General features: G+C 55.0%; 1 protein-coding gene across 3 annotated transcripts; it reads right to left on the bottom strand.

Annotated features, from left to right (window-relative positions):
- LAPTM5 (lysosomal protein transmembrane 5) lies at window positions 1-24,377 on the bottom strand. 3 transcript variants are annotated; one of them, XR_013966721.1, is made up of 9 exons: window positions 24,192-24,377; window positions 10,043-10,136; window positions 9,276-9,352; window positions 7,641-7,772; window positions 6,841-6,963; window positions 4,863-4,958; window positions 2,610-2,702; window positions 158-1,385; window positions 1-67 (listed from the first exon to the last, which is right to left on the bottom strand). XR_013966721.1 is itself a non-coding variant. In XM_080801780.1 (8 exons), exons 1-8 carry the CDS (start codon window positions 24,276-24,278, stop codon window positions 1,296-1,298), a joined length of 792 nt encoding a protein of 263 aa, XP_080657906.1. In that variant the 5' UTR covers window positions 24,279-24,377; the 3' UTR covers window positions 1-1,295. The 3 variants fall into 3 exon arrangements, 2 of the variants coding, with proteins under 2 accessions (XP_080657906.1, XP_080657907.1); XM_080801780.1 differs by having other exon boundaries at window positions 1-1,385; XM_080801781.1 differs by lacking the exon at window positions 24,192-24,377 and adding an exon at window positions 14,191-14,355 and having other exon boundaries at window positions 1-1,385.
- Between the last annotated feature and the right edge of the window lie 71 nt (window positions 24,378-24,448).

Raw genomic sequence — 24,448 nt, 5'->3', positions numbered from 1 at the left:
TGAAGCGTGGTGCTGCTTTATTCAAACTTCTTCCCCATCCCACACAAAGCAATTAAATGAGGAGGTGCTGGCGGGGAGCCCCCCTCAGACCCGAGAGAGCCTGCCTCCGTAGCCCTGTTACCTCTACCTCGGGATCAGGTGCCTGGGGGACCCCAGCCTGCAGGGAAACAGGCAAAAGAGGGGTTGTGGGGACCCAACCTTCCCATCTGCCACCACCGCCACGAGAGCCCATGGCAGGGTCTGAGCCCACAAAGAGTTCCCCTACTTTGACTGAACCAACACGTGGATTTAGTCCAGCCCCCAGATCTGCCTGATGTCAGGGCTAAATTGCTGTGCAAGCACAAGCATTGGGCAGGACGGAGGTGCCTCTGCCCAGACTGGTGACAGAGGGACCCCCGCTGGGGAATGGTGGCAGCTCACTGCCAGGGAAGACTGCGCCTGAGGCCGCCCTTGTCGCGGGCCCCATCGCTGAGGGAGGATGCTGACCACGTGTGGCTGACTGTTGCTGATGACTGTCTCCAGCAAAACGACTGTGCATTTGTCGGGGGACAGTTCAGTGGTGGGAACAACTGCTATCTCCTGGAAGTAGCTGTCAGATGATGTTGGGCAAGTGCGCAAATTTTCGTTTGAACTAACAATTATGCAGCCCCTCGGAAGTACCGGATGGACCGGAGTGGGCAGCCAGTTACTGGACTCGATGGAAGAGAATGGTTTGGGGCTCATTTGATCTTTATTGTTATTATTGAATTTTATTCCTGCTTTGAATCGACTGGTGGTTGGCTGTCTGTAATTGTTGAAACCAGAAATTGGACATAGGTTTTTGGCGGGGAGGACCCGGGGATGATGACTTGGCCGCATGGCCGTGTGAAGGGACAACTGTCTAAAACCAATGCAATGGACGGCAGGTTTCCCCCCCAACTGGCTCCCTGCACTGAGAAGTGTGCTTTTCATTTGTCAGCCACATGGTTCCACAGGTCAAGTTGCACGTCCTTTAACCAAACCCACTGGGCTAAGAATGACAAACGGTTTAAACAGATGCTGGGGCCGATCACAATAAGCCAAGGACTATTGGACCGAATTTCAGAGAGACTCAAGGAGTCCTTCAGCCTGAAGCTGACCCAGTTGTGAGCGTCTCCCAGGCCCCGTGGGAAAAGCAGGCCAGCAAGGGGGACACAAGCGGGTTGTCCTGAAGTCAGCTAGGTGATTCACCCGGGCCACAGGTGCCACCAAAGCGGAGAAGCAGATTGTGAGACAGCTCCACCCCTCCCAGCACGGGGGCTGGGGCCTGGTGGGCGTCACACTTCTGAGTAGGGGGGTGGTGCTGGGCCCCCATCCGGACTCTTGTACGGTAGAGACACGGCTTCCTCGTAGGACGGCAGGACCACCTGTGAGCAAGAGAGATGGGGGCTGAGGACTGGCCAGAAGGAACCACGATCAAGAAGCTCCAGCCCCAACCTCTGACAAAATGGATGATGGTGATGACCAGCATGCCTTGGGGACTTCCTACACGAGACACGGCATGTCCGAGACAAGTGCACTGTCTATTCCTACAGGGGACAGACTTCCCTCTGCCTGCCCAGCTTCAAGTCCCCGTGTGGTGTTAATGAAGCACCATTTTCCCTGGGAGAACCTCTTCTGTCCACATGCTTTCAGAAGACTTGGTCCCACCTCTCAGATCCAGAGTGGGACATGCGACCTGAGTGAGGCCACTCAGAGAAGAATCTCGTCCTCCCTGGCTAACATCATTGGTTTGGGGATAGCCTGTGAGTCAAGCTGGTCCTTCAGACATGCTCCTGGGTCTTTCTGCTGGGGTTGCTAAGAGGGTGGGGGAAGTTAACCTACGGGTTTTGGCAGTCACTTTGCCACCATGAGGAAAGCAGACTCAAGAGATGGAGAGGATGAGGTCACATCCAGGTGACCAGCCTCACAGCCAGCCTCTGGGAGCCAGACCTACATTGGACCTTCAAGTTCTGAGACCTAATAAATTCCCGTTTTTCACATAAGTCAGATTGAGTTGGGTTTCTGCCACTTGCAACCAAAACGGTCTTGACTAATACAATCCCCATTTTATAGATGAGGAAAGTGACACCAAAAATTTAAACCAGCTGCCCTTTTCCCATGATGTAGTCAATGAGCTACTTCTAAGTGTACCTCATCCCTCCACCTAGAAGGTCCCTTCCCTTTCCCAGATAACTTGTATCAACTGAGAGTCTAAGACTTGGACAAGTATCACCCATTCCAGGAAGCCTTCCCTGATACCCCAGATGAAGCCAGGTACCTCCTCAATGCTCCCCTTTCCCCCATAATTCACACTGCGTTGCTGTCAGATCTCTGTGTCTGGATTTTTTGTGGGCTCTACAGTCCCCTAGGGTGGGGTGGCATGTTTTCTTTGTACCCTCACGGTTGGATGCAAAGCAAACAATGAGGCAGAAAAGGGTGAATGCATGAATGAAGGAATAAATCCTAGACTATCAGAGCCGCAAGAGATCACCACATTTCTTCTGGTCCAATCATCTCACAAGGGGAGAAACCGCAACCCAGGAAGGGAGACCTGCCCTTGGGGTCACAGGGAGTGTCAAGGCTGAGACTTGATCTCCCACCGGGCTGACCTTCTGCAGCATCTTGGAGCAGCTCCTCTCCTCGGCCGAGTTCACGTACTTCATGAATTTGTAGCATCTCCACACACACTTGAACATGTAGACCTGGAGAAAGAGCCAGATCAGACGATGCTTTGCTGACCGCCCTCACCGCCCCAGCAGGCCTGGGACAGATGCGGGCACTTCCTGGGCAGCCCCAGCTCAGCCCAGAAGGCGACATCTGGCTACTGCGCTCGGAGGGGCGCCTCACCTGCCGGAGCAGGTGTTCTGAGTATAGTTCTTTTCACCACCCCACAGACCTCGCGCAGAAGGGGGCTTTGGGGGACTTCCGGGCCCCCCTCCAGCCGCCCTGGCAATGGTTCTGCAAATCCTTCTTCTCTACCTCCTTGGGGCTAGAAGCTCACCACCTCCTGAGACTGCCGGTGATGTAAGCAACTGCTTTCTCTTAGCAGTGGATGTAAGTAAGGGGGGATTTTCAGGGTGGGGAGGGAGGCCCCCAGGGGCCCGTTCAAGGAACAATAACCTATAGGTCTCTCTCTGCCCCCAAATGCCTCCTAAGGAAAGAGGGTGGGCCCTGTCTTCTGAGATTTCTCTTGTCTTATGGAACCCCATGATGGGAACTCAAGAGGCAGGAATAAATAAAATGAATTATAAAAGAATGAAGTAGGAGGCAGGTGGGGGAGGGTGACCAGTGAGACAGAGTGAGGAAGAGACAAAACTTTCCCCAAAGGGGGATAAAGAACTGGAGGGTCGCTGGAGACAGAGCTGTGCGCTGGGCCCTGGGGACTGGCTCTCCAGGTGGGTGTAGGATGTCAACCACCCCCACCCCCCACCCCACACTGGCTCCTTGAAGCCTTCAGGAAAGTTCTCACTGAATTTCACTGAAGCCCTTGGGCTAGGCCCATCCTTTGAGGAAGGCTCAGAGGAGGGAAGTTCCCTTTCCAGGCTGGCAACAGATGATGGCAGAAGCTGCTCAGGGCGCCAGGAAAATCAGACAGCGACGTCCAGTCACACCCTCACACACAGAAAGTGGGAGGAAATGTGCCCCGGTATCAGGGGTGCTTGTCTCTGAGTGGTGGTGGGTCGTGAGCGGATTGCCTTCTTTCTGCTCATCTGTAGTTTCCAAATTTCTACGATGATCCTACTTTACTTTCACAGTCAGAAAAGAACACTCTTGAAAGCCTTTCCTTCTGCTGAGTTGACATCAGCCTCCCCAGGGCTTTGGGACCCAGGCTCCAGGCCTGGCTTCTAGAATCCCCATGAGGGTCCTTTAGGTATTTGGAAACCCCTTGAGTCACCTCTTTCCAAGCTGAATTGCCCTGGTTTCCTTGACTCCCTCAGATGGAATAGTGTTCTTACCTCTCCTCCCTCCTGGTTGTGTGGCTATTAACACTCTCCAGTTTGTCATCTCTCTCTAAGAATGGGGTCCTGACATGAGACTCTATCTTCTGTGCCTGACCACCTCAGAGAGGAATTAAACTATTCCCCTCCTTCCTTCATACCACCAAACCTCTAGTAATAGGACCTCAGGACCCATCTTTACTTTGGTGCCTGAATCATATAAAACTGTGACAGAGGCAAAGCAATATTAATTCTGTCCCTTTCACAGATGAGACCCAAAGCCCAGAGAGAAGTGACTCAAAAGGCAACCAAACAGCTAGCAAGGGGAAAGCTGGGACTCATATTCAAGATTTTCTGAATCTGGGACGCCTGGGTGGCTCAGTTGGTTAAGCAGCTGCCTTCGGCTCAGGTCATGATCCCAGCGTCCTGGGATCGAGTCCCACATCGGGCTCCTTGCTCCGCAGGGAGCCTGCTTCTCCCTCTGCCACTCTGTCTGCCTGTGCTCGCTCTCTCTCTCTCTCTCTCTCTCTGACAAATAAATAAATAAAATCGTTTAAAAATAAAAAAAAATAAAAATAAAAATAAAAAATAAATAAAAAAAAAAAAGATTTTCTGAATCTGATTTCAGACAGAACAGCTCCTCCTTCCTTGGATCAGGGTCTCTCTGGGTTACACAGTAAGACCCTGACACTGGAACACAGTGGTCTTCCCTGCGACCCCCTCCCCCTCAATGCAGTATCCCCAAGGATCCCAAGTGGGGTCCAAGGAGCTGGTGTGGGAGGGTTGGAGGAAGGAGCCAAGAGCAAGGAGGGCAGCAGCGGAAGACAGTGGAAGACTTCCCTGCCTCCTAACAGTCTGGCGTGGGAGGGCCTGGGCAACGCGGGCTCCCCACCCTCCCCAGAGCCGTTTCGGAGGGCCTCTCACCTTCAGGATGAGGACAGTGATGAAGGCAATGGAGAAGATGATCATCATCTTGATAAACTGGCTGTGATCCACACCCTCCTGGCTGGGGAGGTAATTCTGCAACAGATTTGGGGGCCGCATCAGTGCCTCTACCCACAACGAACCCTTCCAGGGTCAACTCGTGGAAGAATGAGACCATGTGGTACAACCACTGTCCCGGCTGACCCCTACCAGGGCCCTAGGAGGTAGGCACTCCCTACCATCAGCCCCCCGTGGCAGGCGAGTTAACCAAGAGAAGCAGGTGCAGTGGCTACCCGCCCAGTTGGCTCTTCCCTGGCTGGACCCCCGGCCCCCAGGGGCAGCAGGCCTGTCTCTAGAGGCTAGGCTCACTGATAGAACCACCCTGTCCCGACACACGTGGGGGGCACGCCACAGCCGTGCCAGCCAGCCATCTTGGGAATGGCCCCTCAAAAGCTAGTCAAGCCCTTGGTGTCCACACCCCCATCCCCATCTTGGGGGGCGGGGGGGGGGCGGCGGGGAACCTCATGAGAGACGCTGAGTGCAAATGACCCAGCTGAGCCACTCCCAGATTCCTGGCTCTCAGCAACTGTGAGATGGCAGCTGTGCCTGGTTTCAAGTCACTAGGTTTGGGGACAATATGTTAGACCACTATAAAAAATGAATATTATTTTTTTCGCTTAGAGAAAGTCTTTATTATGTTTATCTGAGTGTGTGTGTGTGTGTGTGTGTGTGTGTGTGTGTATTTTCTTATCATGGACATCCTTAATTTCTTCAATTCTGATATTTCATTGATTCAAAAATCTCATCATGCCTGAAGACTATATATAGAATTAAAGCCTGAACTTCACAAAATCATTGACTCTATTGCCACAATGATTTCTAAAGTCGAAAATGAGATTGTGGGTTGTGTTTTGTTTCTGTTATGCTTATCCACACTTTGGAGTGAAATACTAAATCCAACATTAAACCAAAACATGGGATTATACAAAAGATGATGCAAAAATGAGAATTTTCGAAATTCGAAATTTCAAAATTCGGAATTTCGAAAATGCGAAAGGCCCTACCTGAACAGTGACATTCTTTTTTTTTATTTTTTTTTTTTTTAAAGATTTTATTTATTTGACAGACAGAGATCACAAGTAGGCAGAGAGGCAGGCAGAGAGAGGAGGAAGCAGGCTCCCCGCTGAGCAGAGAGCCTGATTCAGGGCTCGATCCCAGGACTCTGAGATCATGACCTGAGCCGAAAGCAGAGGCTTTAACCCACTGAGCCACCCAGGTGCCCCTGAACAGTGACATTCTTTTGCAAGGCTGATGTGTGGGAACAAGTTATATAGGTAACACATGAGACTGGAAATCACCCATCCTGTCATATCAGAATGCTTTTGTATTTTTTTATGTATTGTATGTGCGGTTACACTGATAATCATGCCAGGGACAATTACATACTTTAGTGGTGTTAATTTGGGGATTTGCAAAAATCTGAGGATGCATCTTTATAAAAGCCAGGCTACTTTATCATTGATCAAGGGTTGTAGAGAAATGACCTGGGGCAGTCATCTGGTCCTCTTTAGTTATACGGGGTAGCGCCCTGAAATCGTGCAGAGAAGCCTCAAGGGCCATCTTGAGATGTGTTGAGTGCCCCCTTTCTCCATGAATTTAAAAAAAAAAAAGAATATTATTTCTGCGATGCAATTCACACCACAAGGTTCCCTCTGGGATCAGGCAAGGCCATCCCTGAAGTCACAGGTTCGCCTGGCTTCTTCCCTTGGTCTCACGCGCTCCTCCCTCTCCTTTTCGAGGGTCTTCCTGAGAGCTCTCCCTCAAGCAGGTGCTCACACAAGAATCCTCTCCCCTCCCCACCCCCCCACGGGGTCCACCTCTAAGGAACCCAGCCTAAGCACGAAGGCACAGAGAGAGGAAGCAGCTCGCTCAAGGGCGCCCAGCCCATGATGCTGGCGGGCCCCCAGCCCACACTCACCATGTGGTTCATGGCCTTGAAGTTGAGATAGGTGGGTACTTCCATGTAGGAGCTGCAGAGGGTCAGGAAGCTCAGGCAAAAGTCGAGCAGCTGCAGGGTCATCAGTGGGACCTTGGAGGGGCCCTTGAGGGCAAAGGCAGGAAGGAGACAAACCAGCAATGAAGCCCTAAGCCAGAGGTCCCTGTGCTGTTCGACACAGTCAGCCAGAGACACCGGGGAATTTTCTAGCCCACGGGGCCCGGAAAGAAACGGACGCCCATTGTCGAGACATCCCGCCGAGGGCTGGTGGTGGGACTTGGGCTCCAGCCAGGGTCTCCTGATGCCCAGCCCACGACCAGCAATTCAATCTCTTTCAGGACAACAGTTAGGGAAATTCTGAAAAGTAACTTTCGGGGAGCTGAGGCAGGGATCGACACCTCCATTGCGGGCATCTCCCTTATGGATGTTCATCATTGGCTTTAATCAACTTTATCTTCCTTCTTTCCACTGGTTACAGAGGAGGGACAAAGCAGAGTCTGGGCACGGAAGTGGGCATGCACCCTTCCCTGCGGTGTAAACTCAGATGGCTGGTATTGGCCAAGTCCCCACAATGTGCTGCCCGCCTTGTATACACTGTCCTCTCTTAATGCCCCCAACACATGGAGATGGGGAATCTTCGCAGGCGCATTTTACAGAGGAAGAAAGCTGACCTGATTTGATGGGGCTAGGGCTCATCAACGAGGGAGGGCCCAGGGAACAGAGCCCCTGCCACCTCCCCAGGCTCGCCGGCTGTGGGACGTGGAGCAGGGCTGCGTACTCACCACCCAACTGCTCCTGGAGGTGAACTTGAGGTAGGCGGGCAGCTCAATGTAGGAGCCCAGCAGGGTGAGCAGACACAACAGGTAATCCATGATTTGCAGGGACAGGAAGGGCAGCAGGTACTTCTCCCGGTTCTAGAAGACAGGCTCAGCACTGTCAGGGAGTCCCCCACAGCCTGAGTTCCCCATGTGCCTCCCCCCTACTTCACCGGGAGCTCCCTTCCCTCCCTGGGTAATATGGCCCTCTCCCAAATCCTCCCCTCCTGGCTGGGCCAAGGTCATTCCCAGTGGACCCACATGCCTTCCCCTGAGAGAGGTTCTGGGATGCGGAGAACGTAAGACCCAGACCCTGAATGCCAGGCATCTTGGTGTCCCCGGAGACACAGAGATAAGTGTCCCTGGGCCTCCAGGAGCAGGGTTTCAAGAACCCAGCCAGGAAAGGCTTTGTGTCCATTTTACAGATGAGAATGTGTCAGAGAGGACTTCCTGGAGGTAGGGACGCTGAGGCTTGATCTGGAAAGAACCACGAAGGAGATGGGGAGGGTATTGGAGACAGAAGGGCCAACATAAGCAAAGGTCCAGTGAGGGGGAGGGAAGGCCCGCACGGCTTTGGTGGTGGGACCCTCCTCTGTGTGGACCGCTCTTGGGATGTTTGGTCATGGTCAGAGGCCCTTGATGGCAGAGGCTGAAGGTCCTCTCCTTCAACCTCAAGCAAGTGACTACTGTGACCAGTATGAGTGCACATGAACCCACCCTTGGGGACAAAATCACAGAAGGGGTGGTTTTGTGGTTTCTCAGGTGGCTGTCTAAAATCACTCAGGAGGCAGCCAAAAGAGCCGAGACTCAGTCTCAGGGCCTTCTGGAACCCTGGTCCACTTTCCTAGCTGGATCGTGCCCATCTCTGCACGAGCACCCGGGAGCCCCCCGCACAAGGTACAATCGCTCCCTGGGGCACAGAGCTTCCAGAAGGATGCTGTCGGCTCAGGGAGTGATGAGGGCAGTGCGGGCAAGGGGGCTGTATTCCAAACAGACCCCATCCTTCCTTGCCCCACGCTGCTGGCTTGTGAGTGCCAGGCCACCAGCTCCCCAGGGAGGACACCCTTGCTGGGTCCTGCTCGGTGGCTCTGTGGTGAGGCCCTGGCTTCCTGCCCCCTGGGGGCCAAGGGACAGCCTGGTTCCTCTTCACAGAAGCCTGAGCCACAGCCTCTCTCTCTCTCACCAGCTAGCTGGGTAGAACTGAGCCTGACGCATCTACCCTCCCCTAGTCTGGTTCCTCTCCCTGATTATGAAACCCACTGCTTTCTCCCCACCCCAAGCCTTGAAATGACCCTTCCTCTTCTTGCTCATGTGTGTTAACATCTGGTATGACCGAAGTGTCCATGTGCCTGACCCCACACCTGGGGGGTCTGCGTTGAAGTCTGGTATGGAAACGAGGCTTTCCAAACTGCAAGCAAGTGTGAAAATCTCTAGGGTGCAGGGCGAAGGGGGGGGGTCTCCCAAAACACCCGCCTCCCACCTTCTTGGTGGCCATGGCTACCCACCCAGCAGGTGTGAACGGGGGTGGGCAGGAGGGTAGCTGGGGCTCCTGGCCAGCCCCCAGGCCCTGACTCCCATTCCCCTCCCCTGACAAACCCTCACCTTGACCACTCCGATCAGCAGGCTCAAGCTGATGGCAAAGAGCATGATGATGAGCAGGAAGCCGGAGACCAGGTTAGCTGGAAGGCAAGGAAGGCAGTGAGGAGCTCCGAGGTGACCCCAGGGACCCCAGGCGGGTTCCGAGGACCACATTTTGGGAACCACTAGTGTGGGGGCTGTGACAGTGAGGAGTGAGCTCAGACCCCGCCCTCCTGCTGTTCTCAGTCTTGGGGGACTACAGAGATAGCAAAAGAGCATTTGGGGTAATATGGGACGCAGGGTGGGAGGGTGACCTGGGTCTGCTTTAGCCAGGGAGAGGCCAGGGAAGGCTTCTCAGGAGGTAGCCCATGAGCTGAGTGACCCGGAGTCCAAGCAGCTGAGACGGGGCTGAGCTCGGTGTGGTCTGCACAGCAGGAGCAGGGAGCGAGGGGGTGCTGCAACCCAGAGCCAGAGAGGCCAGTGGGGACAGGATCGCACCGTGGGGAGTTTCTGTCCCATTCCAGGGTGGTGGGCAGCTACTGACAGATGTAATCAGGACAGTCCTGCTGTCACCTTCCTAAGGCAGTTGGGTTTGCAAGGCACTTTCCTCTCTGTTCTCACACCTAGAGACTTGGGTGGAGACAGGTCCCTGCTTACAGAGGAAATACCTGTGGCTCAGAAGGGAAGAGGCAGGGCAACAAACCCCAGCTGGTCCGCCCAGAGCCAGGGCCCCTCTCCACACCTGCTCTCCCCACACCTGCCCCTCCTGCTCCAGAGTCCCCAGGACCTACCCAGCCGGAGGTAGCCCTTCTGCCACACCTTGCAGGTCGCCTTGCTGTGGACCACCTCCACTGAGTGCTCGATGAACAGCAATACACTCATGATCTGGGGGCAGACAGAACGGCCATCAGTGGGGCCTGCACAGATCCACCCCTGCTCCCTCCCCCCCAGAAGGCTGGGTCTATGGAACATCCTGAATAAAGTGTGGCCTGTTCACATAGCGGCTCAAGCTTTCTTCCTTTTCCCAGCTGTGTGAGCTTGGGCAAGCTACTCAGCCTCTCTGTGCCTCAGTTTTCCCATCTGTAAAATGAGGCTAGTGCCTATAGCTACCTAAGAAGAGTGAGTGAGGACAACCCAGGAGAGCACATAGAACTGCACCCAGTTCTCAATAAAACAATAACTGTGACTACTGAAGTTCAAGTTTGGAGGGGGAGCATCCGAGGGCTCCCACCAGTAACTGGGTCCCTCTTCTGCACCCCTTTTACCACAACGGGCTTCGGGCATTACAGGATCTTGGTCAGAGTTTCTGAGCAGCATAGAGCTCTAGATTCTTGGAACTACCCACAGAGGCGTGGCAGCACCTGACCTGTGACTCCCCAGGGAACCCTGCCAATTCCATCCCCCATGGCCCCTCAATTTCCCCATCTGCAAAATGCAGGTAATAATACCTCCTTCGTAGGGTCATAGTGGGGCCGGGTGGAATCATTCACTTAAAGTAGCTCTGCTCACTATAATGATTGCTGTTATCCTCCCTGGAAGGTAGGTTCCAGGCAGGGAAGGCTTATGTCTCTCTTGTTCATTGCTCTAGCTACTATGTTGGATGGATGGATGGATGGATGGATGGATGGATGGATGGACGGACAATGAATGTACCCTATCCAAATCCGACAGCCCTGAGCGTTGTGGCCCTGGTGACAACAGGAGTCCAGCCACAAATTTGAAAAGACCTCGGAAGTCACCTTTCCTGTGCCCTCTGCCATCAGACACAGGACTCCTTTAAATACTTCCAGCCAGGGGAACTCCCAGTCTTCTGTGTGTCCACCTCCTTGCAGCAAGCCTTCTGCCCTTCCCCCACTACTGCACACCCACAATTCTCCAGGCACCATCTGGCCGCGCTGAGAATCACAAGACTATCTCCTTCCTTGCAGTGGATGTCCTACCTCTTTTAATATAGCCAAAGTTTACATTGGCTTTCTGGGTGGACCTGCACTATTAATTCGTGCTTAGCTGACAGGCAACCAAATACCCACCATCTGTTTTCCCCTTGCTCACTGTGTGAGGGTTTTTTAGCTCAGACACAGGTCTCAATTTGTCTTCCTGCCATGTTACATTCTGCTCAGGGGGCACAAAGGGACGGCACAGAAGAGTGATGAAGAGCTGAGCTCCAGAGTCAGAGAGCGATGGAGCTGAATCCGGGTCCATATGTGACCTTGGGCAAGTCATTTCACCTCTCTGAGTTTTCTCATCTGGAAACTGGCAATCACTGGATTTAGTAAGGAATAAATTGCACTGTGTTTGTAAAGCACTGAGCCCGGGGCCTGCGTGAGTGTTCAGCAAACACAATCTGCTTTTGGCTCCTGTGAGCTTGCAGGAGATCGTGGAACGGACCAAGAGCAGGGTGCCGGGAGGTGGACAGCGAGCTCGATCTAGCTGCCCCATCTATCTGGTGCAGGATGAACCAAAAATGCTTTGTTTCACCAAAAAGGTTGAGATCAGCCCGGCGTGGAAGGCAGATGCTGTGGGGGCTGTGGCTGGCACCCACAGGAAATAGCCCCAAAAGAGAAAAACCACTTCCTTAGCCCCTGAAGCCTGAGGCTCCAGCCCCTCTCCTACCCAATTTCACCTTTAATGAGGGAAGGAGGGAGTGAGGCAGATGACAGGTCCATCCAGGACAGAACAGGACACCCTGCGAGGGGGTGAGCTCCCCATCCCTGGGTGTGTGCGAGCAGGGCACCAATAAGATGCAGCTGTGCATGGAAGGGCACATGAGTATCTAAAGATGTGGCAAGAGAAGACTCTGGAAGTCCCAAGAATCCAGAATTGTTGGAGATCTGGAACGAAGCTCAGAATCAGACAATCCCAAGCTCCAGCTGCTTGAAAGGATCTCTGCCCACTTATTTTCTAAAAACCCTGTTTGTTTGATAAGCTCAGAGAGGTTAGGCGGCTTGCCCAAGGACATACGGCAAGTAGCGGACACTGTGGAGACTGGAGTCCAAGTCCCCCAGGGGTGTCCTGGTGTCTTCGCACACACCCCACTCCCTGAAACACCTCAGAGCCCCCGCTAGCCAGTACCCCAGAGCGTGCGGATATTTTAATCATGCACCTATGTCAGTAAAACCTTCTCAACGCACTCCTCTATATTTCTTTCTTTCAAAATTATATGCGTGTGCTACTGTTCTGTTATTACCAACATCACACACACACACACACACACACACACACACACCCCGCATCCAGATGTTACTAAAGAACGTAACTGAAAAATTTGGAAATTCTAATACTGTCCTCCCGGGACTCCCAGCCATCATCTCGGGCATCACTCCCCTTTGGAGACCAGTGCTAACCCACAGCTGTCCCCAACCCCTAAATTCGGGCCATAAACGTCTCTCACAGCCCTGCCACGGCACCTGTGATCCTGCCATTAGCATCCCAGCTACTCCCCCCCCCACCCGCCCCACCGTATCCCATGACCCTGAGCAAGGGAGGGAAGGGGAAGGACCCTGGTACACCCTGACTAAGGTGCGCTGCCCTCACGTCCCAGTGATCCTCCCAAAACCAGCCAAGGGACTATTCTGAATACTCCCAACCCAATTTCACAGACCAGGGAAGCAAGGCTCAGAGAGGTCCAGTGACTTGTCTATGGTCTCCAGCTGGTAATGGGTAGGGCCAGGATTCAAGCCCAGGCGAACAAGCCCTAGATTTGATGCCCTCCACTATCCTTCCAGTGCCTCCCAGCCTCTGGCCTCTGTCCGATGCCTGCCCCCCTTCCCCGCTCCCACGCCAGCGCCCTGGCTGAGTCAGAGGGGCACCACACCCTCCTCCCCCCACAGCTTGTTCCCAGGGCAGCAGGGCCAAGAAATCACCCTCCTTTTGTACAAACCACTTGGGTTTAAAACCAGACTCAGCCTTTCCTCCATTTCTACCCTCCCGACAGTCCTGGAAGGTGAGAGAGAGAATTCTGTCCCCATTTGCCAGATGAGAACCCTGAGGCCCGTAGAAGGCGGGCACCAGCCCCAAGTCTCAGAGCCGGGCAACCTCAGCATTGGCTTCAGACCCTCTGCTGGCCCCCTAACTTTGGCAGAAGACACCAATCCAGGAGAGAGATAGGAGTCTCACCTCCCCAGGAGATGGGATGGAACGTTGCTGATGTTTTTTGAGTACCTACTGTGTGCTCAGACCTGCACACACAGGCTTACATCACAGTCTCCCAAAACCTTGCAAGAGAAGCAATATTTCCCCCATTTTACAGATGAGAAAACAAAGGCTCAGAGAGGAGAAGTCGCATGGCCCAGCAGGGATCTGAACCCTGGAACCCGGGCCCCTATGGTCCGGGGCTCCACCCAGAGCTGAGTGGGCCCAGCCCCTGGTCTTGCCAACCAACTGCCCACCCTCCCCAGGCAGGTCTGGACACCAGCACCACCACCACCACCACCTCTGCTCAGGAGCCGGCAACTGGGACACGAGACCACCCTCTGCCTCCCAGCTGTGTAACCTTGGCCAGTTCCCAGTTCGGCCCCACCTTCAGTTTTGCTGCTCTGGCCAACAAGGACAGGCAGTCCTGTTTGCACCCAGGGCCCCTAGGATGATTGAACTCCTGCAAACCATGCCCTCTCATCCCTAGGGCACCCAGGGTGGCCCGCCTGAAGATGTACCTTGCACATCAGAAGGCCCTCACCGCTCCGCCCATGTCCCTGACCAAGAGCCTTTGTAGTTCTGGGAAAGTAACTGGCTCACCTGCAGTGCATGCTGGGAGAGGCCCAGAGCCCCCCAGCATCCGGATGTCCCAGGGCCCAGGCCCTCACCTGCCCCTTGCCCCACCCCCCACCCCTGCCAGTACCCACCAGGACAAAAAGAGCTGCCTTCTCCCGTGACCCACGACCTCTGGGGACAGGACAGGGCTCTTTTCCTCCCACAAGCCTGGGAGACAGCAGCCACTCACCACCCTCTCCTCCAGCGCAGCATCTCTCTCTGCCTTCCCTCTGCAGCATCGAGGTCATACAGAGTAGAGCTAGGGTGTGTGGGTCAGGGGGTCCTGGGCCCGACCCAAGCTCTGTGCCACTGAACAAGCCACTAACCTCTCTGAGCCCGTCTCCTTGTCTGGGGAATGGGGACAATAACCAGACCAGCCTCGTAGGGCTGCTGTCAGGTCAAAGGACACACTCGCATGGAGCCAGGCATACAGCCAGGGCTCCATAAGCGAACACGTTGGTCAGAGTTCATTAATCTGCATAGGTATTCGTTCACTCCTTCTGTTTGTTCATCTGGTAAATACTCTTGGAGCACATATTGGCTCCAGGCTCTGTCCAGAGAAGCCACTGACCCTGGCCTGGCCTGCAGGTGTCATGGACCCTGGGGAAACCATGGGTCACCAGTGTGTTCAGTGCCACAACAAGGGACACGAGGAGGACTATGGGTCCCTGATGAGGACGTGATCACCACCATCTGGAAGACTCCGGGAGGTTTTCACAAATAGGAAAAGTCTGAGCAGAGTTTTGAAGGTTTAGTAGGAGTTTCCCAACAGAGAAGAGAAAAAAAGCATTCCAGGAAGAAGGAACACTGTATGCAGAGGCCCAGAGGCTGGGAGGGCAGCTCCAGGGAAACCCACAGGCAGGAATGCCTCTCCCTGAGGGAGGGAACGTTACCAGTGTGCAACTGGGCCCCAGGACAACGCAGTGACCAGCCCAAGTTCACGCGGGAAGTCTGCTGCAGAACCAGAATCAGCCTCAGTCCTGACACTGAGTCAGGGCTCAGGCGACAAGCCCACATCCGTGGTGGCCAGGCTCGGCCCAGCCCGCCATCACCACTGCTCTCCATTCCTCTTTTGTACCTCCTCCCTCTGCTTCTTCCCGGTTTCAGTTCCCATTCCCGTCCCCAGCCCGTCCCTTCTCTCTCAATAACACGCATAATTTCCCAGAGCTCGGCAATGGGGGAAGTGGCCAGGAAGTTGGGAGAATGCCTGTGGGTTTGTCTGGTGGTTCTGAGGAGCAGCCAACAGCTTGAATAAACTAGAGGCGGCAAAATCACGGAGGGTGGGAGACACGGGGGCACCAGTGAATATGGCCAGGGCCACAACAGCAGCGATGCCCCAGCTGAGTGTGATGGACAAAATGCTGGCCGGGTGGGGCTGATGGGGGCAACCGTGCTGGGAGGTGGGGACTGGCCATCATGTGGCTGGGTTTGGTGTGGCAGTGACTGTTTTGACGACAGGGGCAGCAATGATAGAGGTGACCGTGGCTGTGACCGGGTAACAGACGGTGATAGACAGAACCCCAGTGGGCATGCTGCGAAGCCGTGATGGACTGCCTTGATAATATGGCCGTGACATTGCTGCTGATGTTGGTGACAGCAGTGACATCTTGATATGACGACCATGACGACAATCATGGTGGTGGTGGTGGTGACACGAAATCCCCAATTCTAGGTCTCAAACACCACTCTCCAGTCCAAGGAGGTGGGCTCACCCTCTCTGACCTCTGGGGGCTCAGGAAACACCATCTCAGAAATAGGCGGGCAGAGCCCCACCCTCTGAGATGCCAGGGGGTCCCCTTTACAGAGACCCGCTCCTCGGTGAGCACCTACCAGGTACCAGCCAATGCGGGGCCCTTTCTGAGCCTTCCACTTTATTTGCTCCTGGCAAATCTACCAGGTCAGATGGTCCCCCCACTTACTTTGGAGGAAAGCGGTGGGCGGGGTGGGGGCTGAGTGTGACTTGGCAGAGGTTGCACAAGGAGCTAGGCCCGGGCATGTCCTCAACCCTTCCCCAACAGATAATGCAGTTTGCAAAATGGGAAGTGGGTCCCCAGTGCGCACACCCCTTCCTGGCCCTCTCCCTTTTCAGGGCCACCCCACCCTGACCCTGTGTCCTCTGGCTCTGGCGGCCTAGTGGCCCAAGGGTGGCAGCACATTTAAACCATTATCATCACCCTCGTCATCATCACACCCTCGCTGAAGCTCACCTGCCCACCCTGTGTTCCCTGGGGGCCCCTGACCTGTCTGGGAGGGAGGATAGGAGAAGAGAACCAGACACATGAGCGTCAAGAGGAAGCTCTCCTCCCCCACCCCTCCTCGCCAGCCCATACTTCCTGCAGACACTTATGAAGGCGGGAGGGGGGGTCATTCCCCCACAGCATTATCTCCCCAGCCAACCCCAGATACCATCTGCCGGGCCCTCTTGGCGGAGTCCGGGCTCCACTGCCGCCCGGGGCCAGGCTGCCCTGTCCTGCCTCAGAGCCAGCTTTCCTCCCCAACCCCCACCAAGGCTGCTGCTCTGCTCTCCTCCCGCCCACCCCTGCCCCCTCCACTCTTCACTGACCCCTCCACCCGACCACGTTGCCTCTCTGGGCCTCAGTTCCCTCATCTGTGGAACAGAGGGAAGGATCCCCTGCCTTGCGAGGCGGTCACGAGGAGCAGATGAGGTGACATGTGTCTGCTACCAAAGACGGATCCACTCAGAAAGACGCACTGACCTGCAGAAGTGCTCGTGTGTGGACGGTGAACCACAAGCCCCCCACGGCCACGGCCACGGCCACTCTAACTATAACCTCCCCAAACTAGAAGCAAGCCTCCACAGAAGGACAGGCAAATACATGGTGATATATTCAAGCAATGAAGTACCGTGGTGGGCCTTTGGACGGGGTCAGGACCATTCTCCAGGTTTGGCCGAACCTCCCGTCATCCTCCACTTCCTGAGTATCTGGGGACACACCCTGCATCCAAACTATTCTCATAAGCCATCAATCCCCTCTTTACCTTCTGAGCAAAGCCACCCCCTGCCTTGAGGGCCACCGCTCTCATGGGACAGGGCAGAGGCCAAGACCTCCTGGGGACACCCGCAACCCTTCATCCTCAGCTCAGCCTTGTGAGAAAAGTTCTACTCTCCCCATTTGCTCCCCATTTTGCCGGGGAAACTGAGACTGCGTCTTTACACGTGGGCTCCAAGTTTGGACGAGCCAGGCCCCCCGGCTCTTAGAGGCGACTCTTACCCAGTCACTGCCAAGAGGCGCACCCTCCCCACGCAGTCCTGACCATGAGCCAGGTTTGAGGGGGCGGGTGTCGGGCTCTCCTTCTTCCTCCACCACAGGCTGCCAAGTTGACTGGCCCTTCCAAGCCTCTTTCCTCTCCTGCCGAATGGGGACTCCCAGGTTTGCTGCCATTTGTGGGGGTGCTCGTGAGGTGCTGGGTGTGTCTCCACCTGGTTTCCTGTGAGTCTCAGAATGACCCTGCACGCTAGCATCACTGACCCCCATTTGCCAGGGGAGGAAATTGAGGCTGGGGATGGGGGAGGGAGGCCCTGGGCTCACAGCAGGGCTGCGGGCTGGAAGGGCAGGGAGCCAGCACCCGCCCCTGCACAGCCTTAAGCTCAGCTTCCTGCCTCACTAGGGCTTCAGGCTTCTGTGTTGCCTCCCCCACCCCCACCCCCCACCCTTCCCCAAAGAGACCAGCACAGGCCTCGCAGCAAGCACAGAGTGAAGTCTGGGTTCCGGGTCTGCTGCCTTGGGCTCAAAATAAAAGCTTCATTTCCTGGGGGAGCTCAGTGTCAGGGTGGTGACTGAGAAGCATCAGACCCCCCCCAGACTCCGCCCCCCAGTTGGGGCCCAGTCTAAACAGGAGGACCCCCTCCTCCCAGCTGGAGTCTCCCCGGCCTGGGGTCGGCCTACCCTCTCCCACCTCACAGGGTGGAGACTTCCACCACTCAGCCCCCCAGGCCTGGTAGCACAGGAAATGTTCCACTTTGCCCCCAGGGGATCTTGCGCACGCACAGGCCCCAGTGGGTCCAGTGGGTCCAGCAGCCTCCACAAGTAGCTGTGTGGGCCTCCAGCATTTTATACGTTAGAAGGCAGGCTGCACGTCCCAGAGGTGAGGAGCGTAACTCAGGCCCAACTGGGCCCCCTGGGCCATGGCACTGGAGAGAAACCGCAACTCCCCCCCTACCCCTAGCGGCCTCTTCACACCTTCAGGAGGGGCACAGACCAAGGCCTTTCTGCCCCACATGGGGTATCGGGTGTGAAGGCAGAGGCCCTAACAGACTCTCATCTGGGGCTTTCCCCACCTGGCAGTTGGGGCCTATTTTTAGGCCCTAAACAGATGAGCTTTCAAAGGTGTGTCTGCTCCCCCATCCCACTCTGGCAGCCCCTCACTCCAGCGGGGCCACACCAGCTCAATACCTCAAAGCAGTCACCCTTGAGGCAGGGACTCCTAGCCCTGGGTAGCAGATGAGGAAACTGAGGCCCCGATGGCAAAGGTGTCTGCTTACTCCGGGTCACATCACATGTTAGTGATGGAGACGGTGCTATGATTTTCAATTCCAAAATGGAACAGAAAGAAGAACCCCTGGGAGTCCGAGAAAGACAAATCAGGAGGGCTTCCTGGAGGAGGATGCTTCCTATGAGCTAGACCATAAAGCAGAAATAAAGACTGGGGGAGGGAAGGATCTCCCAGACAGGCGAGCCACCCTCAGCCCACGGGCCAGGTAAGGAATTCATTTGTTCACCCACTGGTTCATTCCCCACACCTGTGTACTGGAAGGGGTGCCCCAGGAAAAGCCGCTGTCTACCCGCTGGAGCCAGCCAGGAACCTTCCGGGCCCTCTGCTTTCTCATCTCTAAAAGGAGAAGATTGGACCAAGCAGAGATCCATCCTCCGGGCTATGAAGCCTGAAAGAAATGAGGAACTCCGTCCAGCCTCCCCCACTACACCTCACAGGCATCCCTCCCTAACCCCCAGCTCTAGGAACATCTCAGTCTTCCAAACATCACAGAGCCTCTCCCTCCCCCGAGGCTTTGCTCAGGCTGCTCCCTCCCCAGCAGCCCCAAGCACACACCCGCTCATCCTCAGCACACCTCCGGCCTCCTCCAAGAAGCCGTTCCTGAATCCCCAGCCTCCACTCCAGGACTCGGCTCAGGCCCCTCATCGTGCGCCCACGTCATCCAGCAAAGCCACCATCACACCTCTCCTTGGGCCCGGAGCCCCTGGAGGCACAGGCCACGGACGTGTCAGGCCCGCACCCGGGCCCGGGGCTCAGCACGGAAAAATGAAGTCATGTTGGAGAATTTATCTGCATTAAGAACAGGCTCCTTTACACAAGAGAGGTTCGCTTGACTTTTTTTGTTTTGCCAATTTAAAAAGTAGTGTGCTAGAGCAACTAGATAAATAAAGCAGCCCTGGGTTATAACCCAAAGCATAAAATAAATAACCACAAGTTTCTACGGACGTAAATAAATACATCGTTTAGTTAGAGAACAGATAAGGAGAACAAACCGATCTCCCATGAGAAATTCCAAATATCTCTAATATTAGGTAGCTCGTCTGCCCTCCAGAAGTAACTCTCCACTCCTTCGGTGACCTTCTTCCAGAAAGGACAGTATGGGGTGGGGGACAGTGGCGAGAAACCCGATAAACGTGACCTTGCCCGGGCGGTCAAGGTCGCCATCAACGGTGATGAGACATGTCAGGAGTCCACACCTTTGATAGGATGTGCTGAGAATGGCCCTTCACCTCTGCCATCCCCCTCCCAAGAACACTTCACCCGAGCCCAACAAAGAGAAAACTAAAAGTCCCGTTTGATGAGTATTTGACTAAATGTAGGAGCAGTACTCCTCAAGACTGTCAAGGTCACCCAGAACGGGGAAAATCTGAGAAACTGTCCCAGCCAAGGGGAACCTGAGGAAGCACAAGGATTAAATGTAACAGGGTACGCAGGATGGGATCCTGAGAGAGAAAAGAGATCTGAGGGAAAAGTTGAGAAAATCTGATTAAAGCCTGGGTTTGAGTCAGGGTCCTGATGGGGACTCGAGGGTGACAAACGTGCCATTCTAATGTAAGATGCTAGCCCTGGGGGAAACCAGGTGAGGAGTGAACAGAAACTCTACTGTGTTCACAAGAGTTCTGTGAATCCAAAACCATTCTAAAATTAAGTTTCCTTTAAAAAGCAGTACACGCACTGGGCGCCTGGGTGGCTCAGTCCGTTGACGGACCGACTCTTGATTTCCGCTCAGGTCACGATCTCAGGGTCATGGGACCAAACCCCAAGTTGGGCTCCCTGCTCCTTGCAAAGCCAGCTTGAGATTCTCTCTTCCTCTCCTTCTGCCCCTCCCCCTGCTCATACTATAAATAAATAAATAACATAAGCTTTAAAAAAAAAGTAGTTTATGCTCATTGTACCAAAAAGAGAGAATACAGGCATGTAGAAAAAATTAGAGCTTTCACAACCCTATTACCCAGAGATAGCCGGAGTTAGCCTCCTTCTCTCCTTGGCCTAAATCAGGTGCAAGCTTTTCATCTGGGCAAGGCATTTTAATGCAATTCTAGGCAGCTTGGAGGGGAAAAGTCAGGGAAGGAGCTATTCCTGGGCAAAGGGGTCTTCTGGGGACTCGCCCACTCCTGTCATTGGCTTAGGACGTACTTTGGGTTGCCAGACAAGCCAGGGTCAAAGAGGTCAATTTAAGAAAGGTCTCTGGCGGTCCTGGGTGACTCAGTCGGTTAAGCATCTGCCTTCGGCTCAGGTCATGATCTCAGAGACCTGGGATAGAGCCCCTCATTGGACTCCCTGCTCAGGGAGATGTCTGCTTTTCCCTCCTCTGCCTCTTCCCGGCTTATGCTCACTCTCTCTCTCTCTCTCTCTCTCAAATAAATAAAATCTGAAAGAAAGAAAGAGAAAGAAAGAAAGAAAGAAAGAAAGAAAGAAAGAAAGAAAGAAAGAAAAGAAAAGAAAGAAAAGAAAAGAAAAGAAAGAAAGGGGAGGGAGAGAGGGAGGGAGGAAGAAAGGAACGAAAGAAGAAAGAAAAGAAAAGAAAGTTCTCTGACTCCTTTACACATGCAAGTTTGAGTCAGAAATCACCCATGACCAAGGAAACCCTCTACACAAACCCAGCGGGACCTTGAGGGAGACCCTCCGGACCTTGGACACAAGAGGGTCCTCCCATAAGGAGGTCCCCCGTGACCAATAAAGTGTAGCGCTGTCTTAGGATACCAAAGACCTAATTTAACCCTCCCCAGAGAGACCAAGTCCAGGAATAGCTCTCAGTGCGCCGTTGTCATCCATGACTGGCTCCAGATGACGACAGTCTGGGCCATCGACACATCTGGACAGCAGCTTCTCTTTTTCCACCCAGATGTTAGAGACCCTGCCAGCACACCTGCCACCCAGCCCCTCCCTGTCCTTTCTGGGAAGGAGCAGAGGCTTCTCCAGACCATGATTCTCCATTGCAAACAACCAAGGAGCCCAGAGAGGACTGCCCAGGCCCGGAATCCAGCATCCAGTCTTCCCCTCTGCTCTCATGCCTTCCGCTCTAGAACATCCCATGGCTCCCATGGTTCATGTTACAGACAGTGATCCTCAACTGGGAGTGATTTTGTCCCCAGTGGACATTTGGGAATATCTGCAGATATTTTTGGTGATCACAGCCCAGGGATGCTGTCGGCGTCTTGTGGATAGAGACCAACGATGATGGTAAACATTCTACAATGTGCAGCTCGGTCCCCACAACAGAGAATTCTCCAGCCCCAGATATCAGTAGTGTACTACAGTGAAGGCCTCAGCTTGCTCTCAGCCTATACCACCTCCCTCGCCCCAAGTTGAAGCCTCCAAGTCGATCTAGGTAGTGTCCCTACACAAGCTGCCACCCCCGGTCTCTACACTTTGCACACCTGTTCTGCCCTGTCCGTACTCCCCACAAGAAAACTCTATGCCTCCACCAATGTCACCACCTCCAAGAAGGCTTCCCTGATCACTTGCCCACACTTTCTCCAGCTCTGTGAGCGGGCACCGATGTCGCTTTCCCACATAGAGGTGAGGACCTCAGACAGTGGGATCAAGAAGAAACCCCAATGGGGCGCCTGGGGGGCTCAGTTGTTGGGCATCTGCCTTTGACTCAGGTCATGATCCCAGGGTCCTGGGATCAAGCCCCTAATTGGGCTTCCTGCTTGTGGGAAGCCTGCTTCTCCCTCTCCCACTCCCCCTGCTTGTGTTCCCTCTCTCACTGTCTCACTGTCTCTCTGCCAAATAAATAAATAACATCTTAAAAAAAAAAGAAACCTCAAGGGTCCCCAAGTCTGCACCATGCAGGACAGTGGCCGGCCCACACAGCCTATATATGGACTTGGTCTGGCCAGCACGGGGATTTCTTTCCATCTTGAATCAGTCACCGATACAGAAATATATCAGAAAATGCGGCATAAAAGCCTGTGTTTCCTGCTTCCCTAGGTGTCAGAAGAGCAGCTCCCGGGCCCACTACTCCTTGGTGGCAGCAATCAGCAGAAGCCAGAGCCGACCCAGGACGGGGCCCCCAGGTCAGCGCCGACCGTCTGTGCCACCGCCCTCCCTTCCGTGACCTGTCCAGCCCACAAACAGGATGGAGTTTGAACCCCCAGTGCCAGTCCCCTGACGCCCTCCATCATCCTTCTAAAGGGAAAACTGAGGCCCAAGAGAAAAAGTCGTCCCAGGTCACACAGCCAGTTAGTGGCAGAGCTGGGGTCAGGGCCCAGGGGCCCACTTCCCACAGGGACCCTCTGCGTCCATCACTGTCCTTCAGAGAACATTCTGCTATCTCAGAGCTTAAAGAGGCCCTAAGGATTGGAGGTGGGGACAGCCAAGGTGCCCTTGCCATCTCTCAGGGTCACCCCTCTGGCAGGAGCCAGGCAAGGCGGCCTCTGAGCAACTCCCCAAACCAGCATTCCGGGGTCTGACAGCTTGACTCTGGCTATGCGGCCATGGGCGCTGGGTCTGACGCACACTGATAACAAGCGCTTCCTCTGCGTCGGGCACTGCTCTGCGCCTTGGAGATATGAACTCCCTTGATCCTCTCAGCAGCCCTATCAGAGATATAGTACTATTTTCAGTGAGGAAACTGGGGTTCAGAGAGGTTAGGTAAGTGGCCCAAGACTGCACAGCTAGGAAGCAGCGAGGCCAGGACTTGCACACATGCATGCACCTAGAAGCTGTGAGCTGACGCCCCTCGGGAGGCCATGCTCTGGCCACAGCCCTGCCTGACCTTCCCCTAAGCAGAAGACAGGTGCAGCCAGGCTGAAGCAGGTCACAGACACCCACCACAGAATGCCAGATTTAGGCTAATTTTGAGGAAGCCCTTCTAGGCTCATGAGAAAACGGTTACCCACAGGCCCTGGGGGAGCTGGGTGTGGCTCAGAGTGGTACAGTGGGTGGGGGTGCGGGGAGATGGGTCTGGACAGACACCTCAGCCTTCACCCACCGAGACAGAGCGGGGAGCCTCTGGCCCCAGGGGGCTGTGGCTCACCCAGCATCTCCCTGCATTCAGAGAAGACAGAGGCTCCATGCTGGGGCTGTGCACACCAGCTTCCAAAGGGGAACCGCCGGGCCACTTCGGAGCGTGGGCCAGGCAAGGCATCCTACCCATCAGCACGAGATCGCAAGTTTCCTTTGGTGGAGAGAAGGCCGTGGGGTGCCAAGCTATCAACCAGAGGCTCCAGTCCCCTCGCTCCCTGCTAGGGAGTCCCGCCTTCCTCCCCAGCCAAAAGGCCCAGGGCCCCCACTGGGGAAGAAGCGGATCCTACTCCAGAAGTGGTCTGGTTCCCCAGACCCGCCCGCCTTCCACAGCCCCTTCCCAGCTGCTGTTGCATTGGAACCTTGTGGATGCTATGTCATCCCATTTTACAGAGGCAGAAACTGAGCCTTGGGGGAAAACAGTGAGTTCCATTCACTTAGAAGGAGACCCCTTCTCCCACCCCTGCTCCACCCCGGCCGTGGCTGCAGGGCCCCCTCCCCTGATCGGCAGAGGGAGAGACTGAGGCCCAGAGCAGGGACGGGATCTGTCGGGGTCCCACTGAGAGGTGGTGGGTGGTGGTCCTCCCATGGTGGGGAGTCCCATAGATGGGGGCCCTCTCATTTACACCCGTGCGTGCACACATACACACACACACGCACACACACATGCACACACAGCCTCCCCACGCCTGCCTGCACACTCACCACATGGTAGATGGCCAGCGCAATGGTGGCGATGCGGACGTTAAAGCAGCAGCAGGTCTGGCGGACGGCAGGCGCGCGGGGGGCCATGGTGCCGCTGTTCCCTGCTCCTAGGCACTGACAGGGAGAGCCGAGCGCCCGGAGTGGGGCAGAAAAGGGGAAGCTGCAAGCTGCCCTCCTCACTTCCTTCCTGCCCCTCAGACAGGCAGGGGCCCCCACTCGTCACCACGGGGGCGGGGCAGCAGGGAAGGGCCACAGCC

The sequence above is a fragment of the Martes martes genome (assembly GCF_963455335.1).
Source record: "Martes martes genome assembly, chromosome: 4".
NCBI classification, from domain to species: Eukaryota; Metazoa; Chordata; class Mammalia; order Carnivora; family Mustelidae; genus Martes; species Martes martes.
Note: the sequence above shows the minus strand (reverse complement) of the source record. Positions and strands in the feature narration are given on the sequence as shown.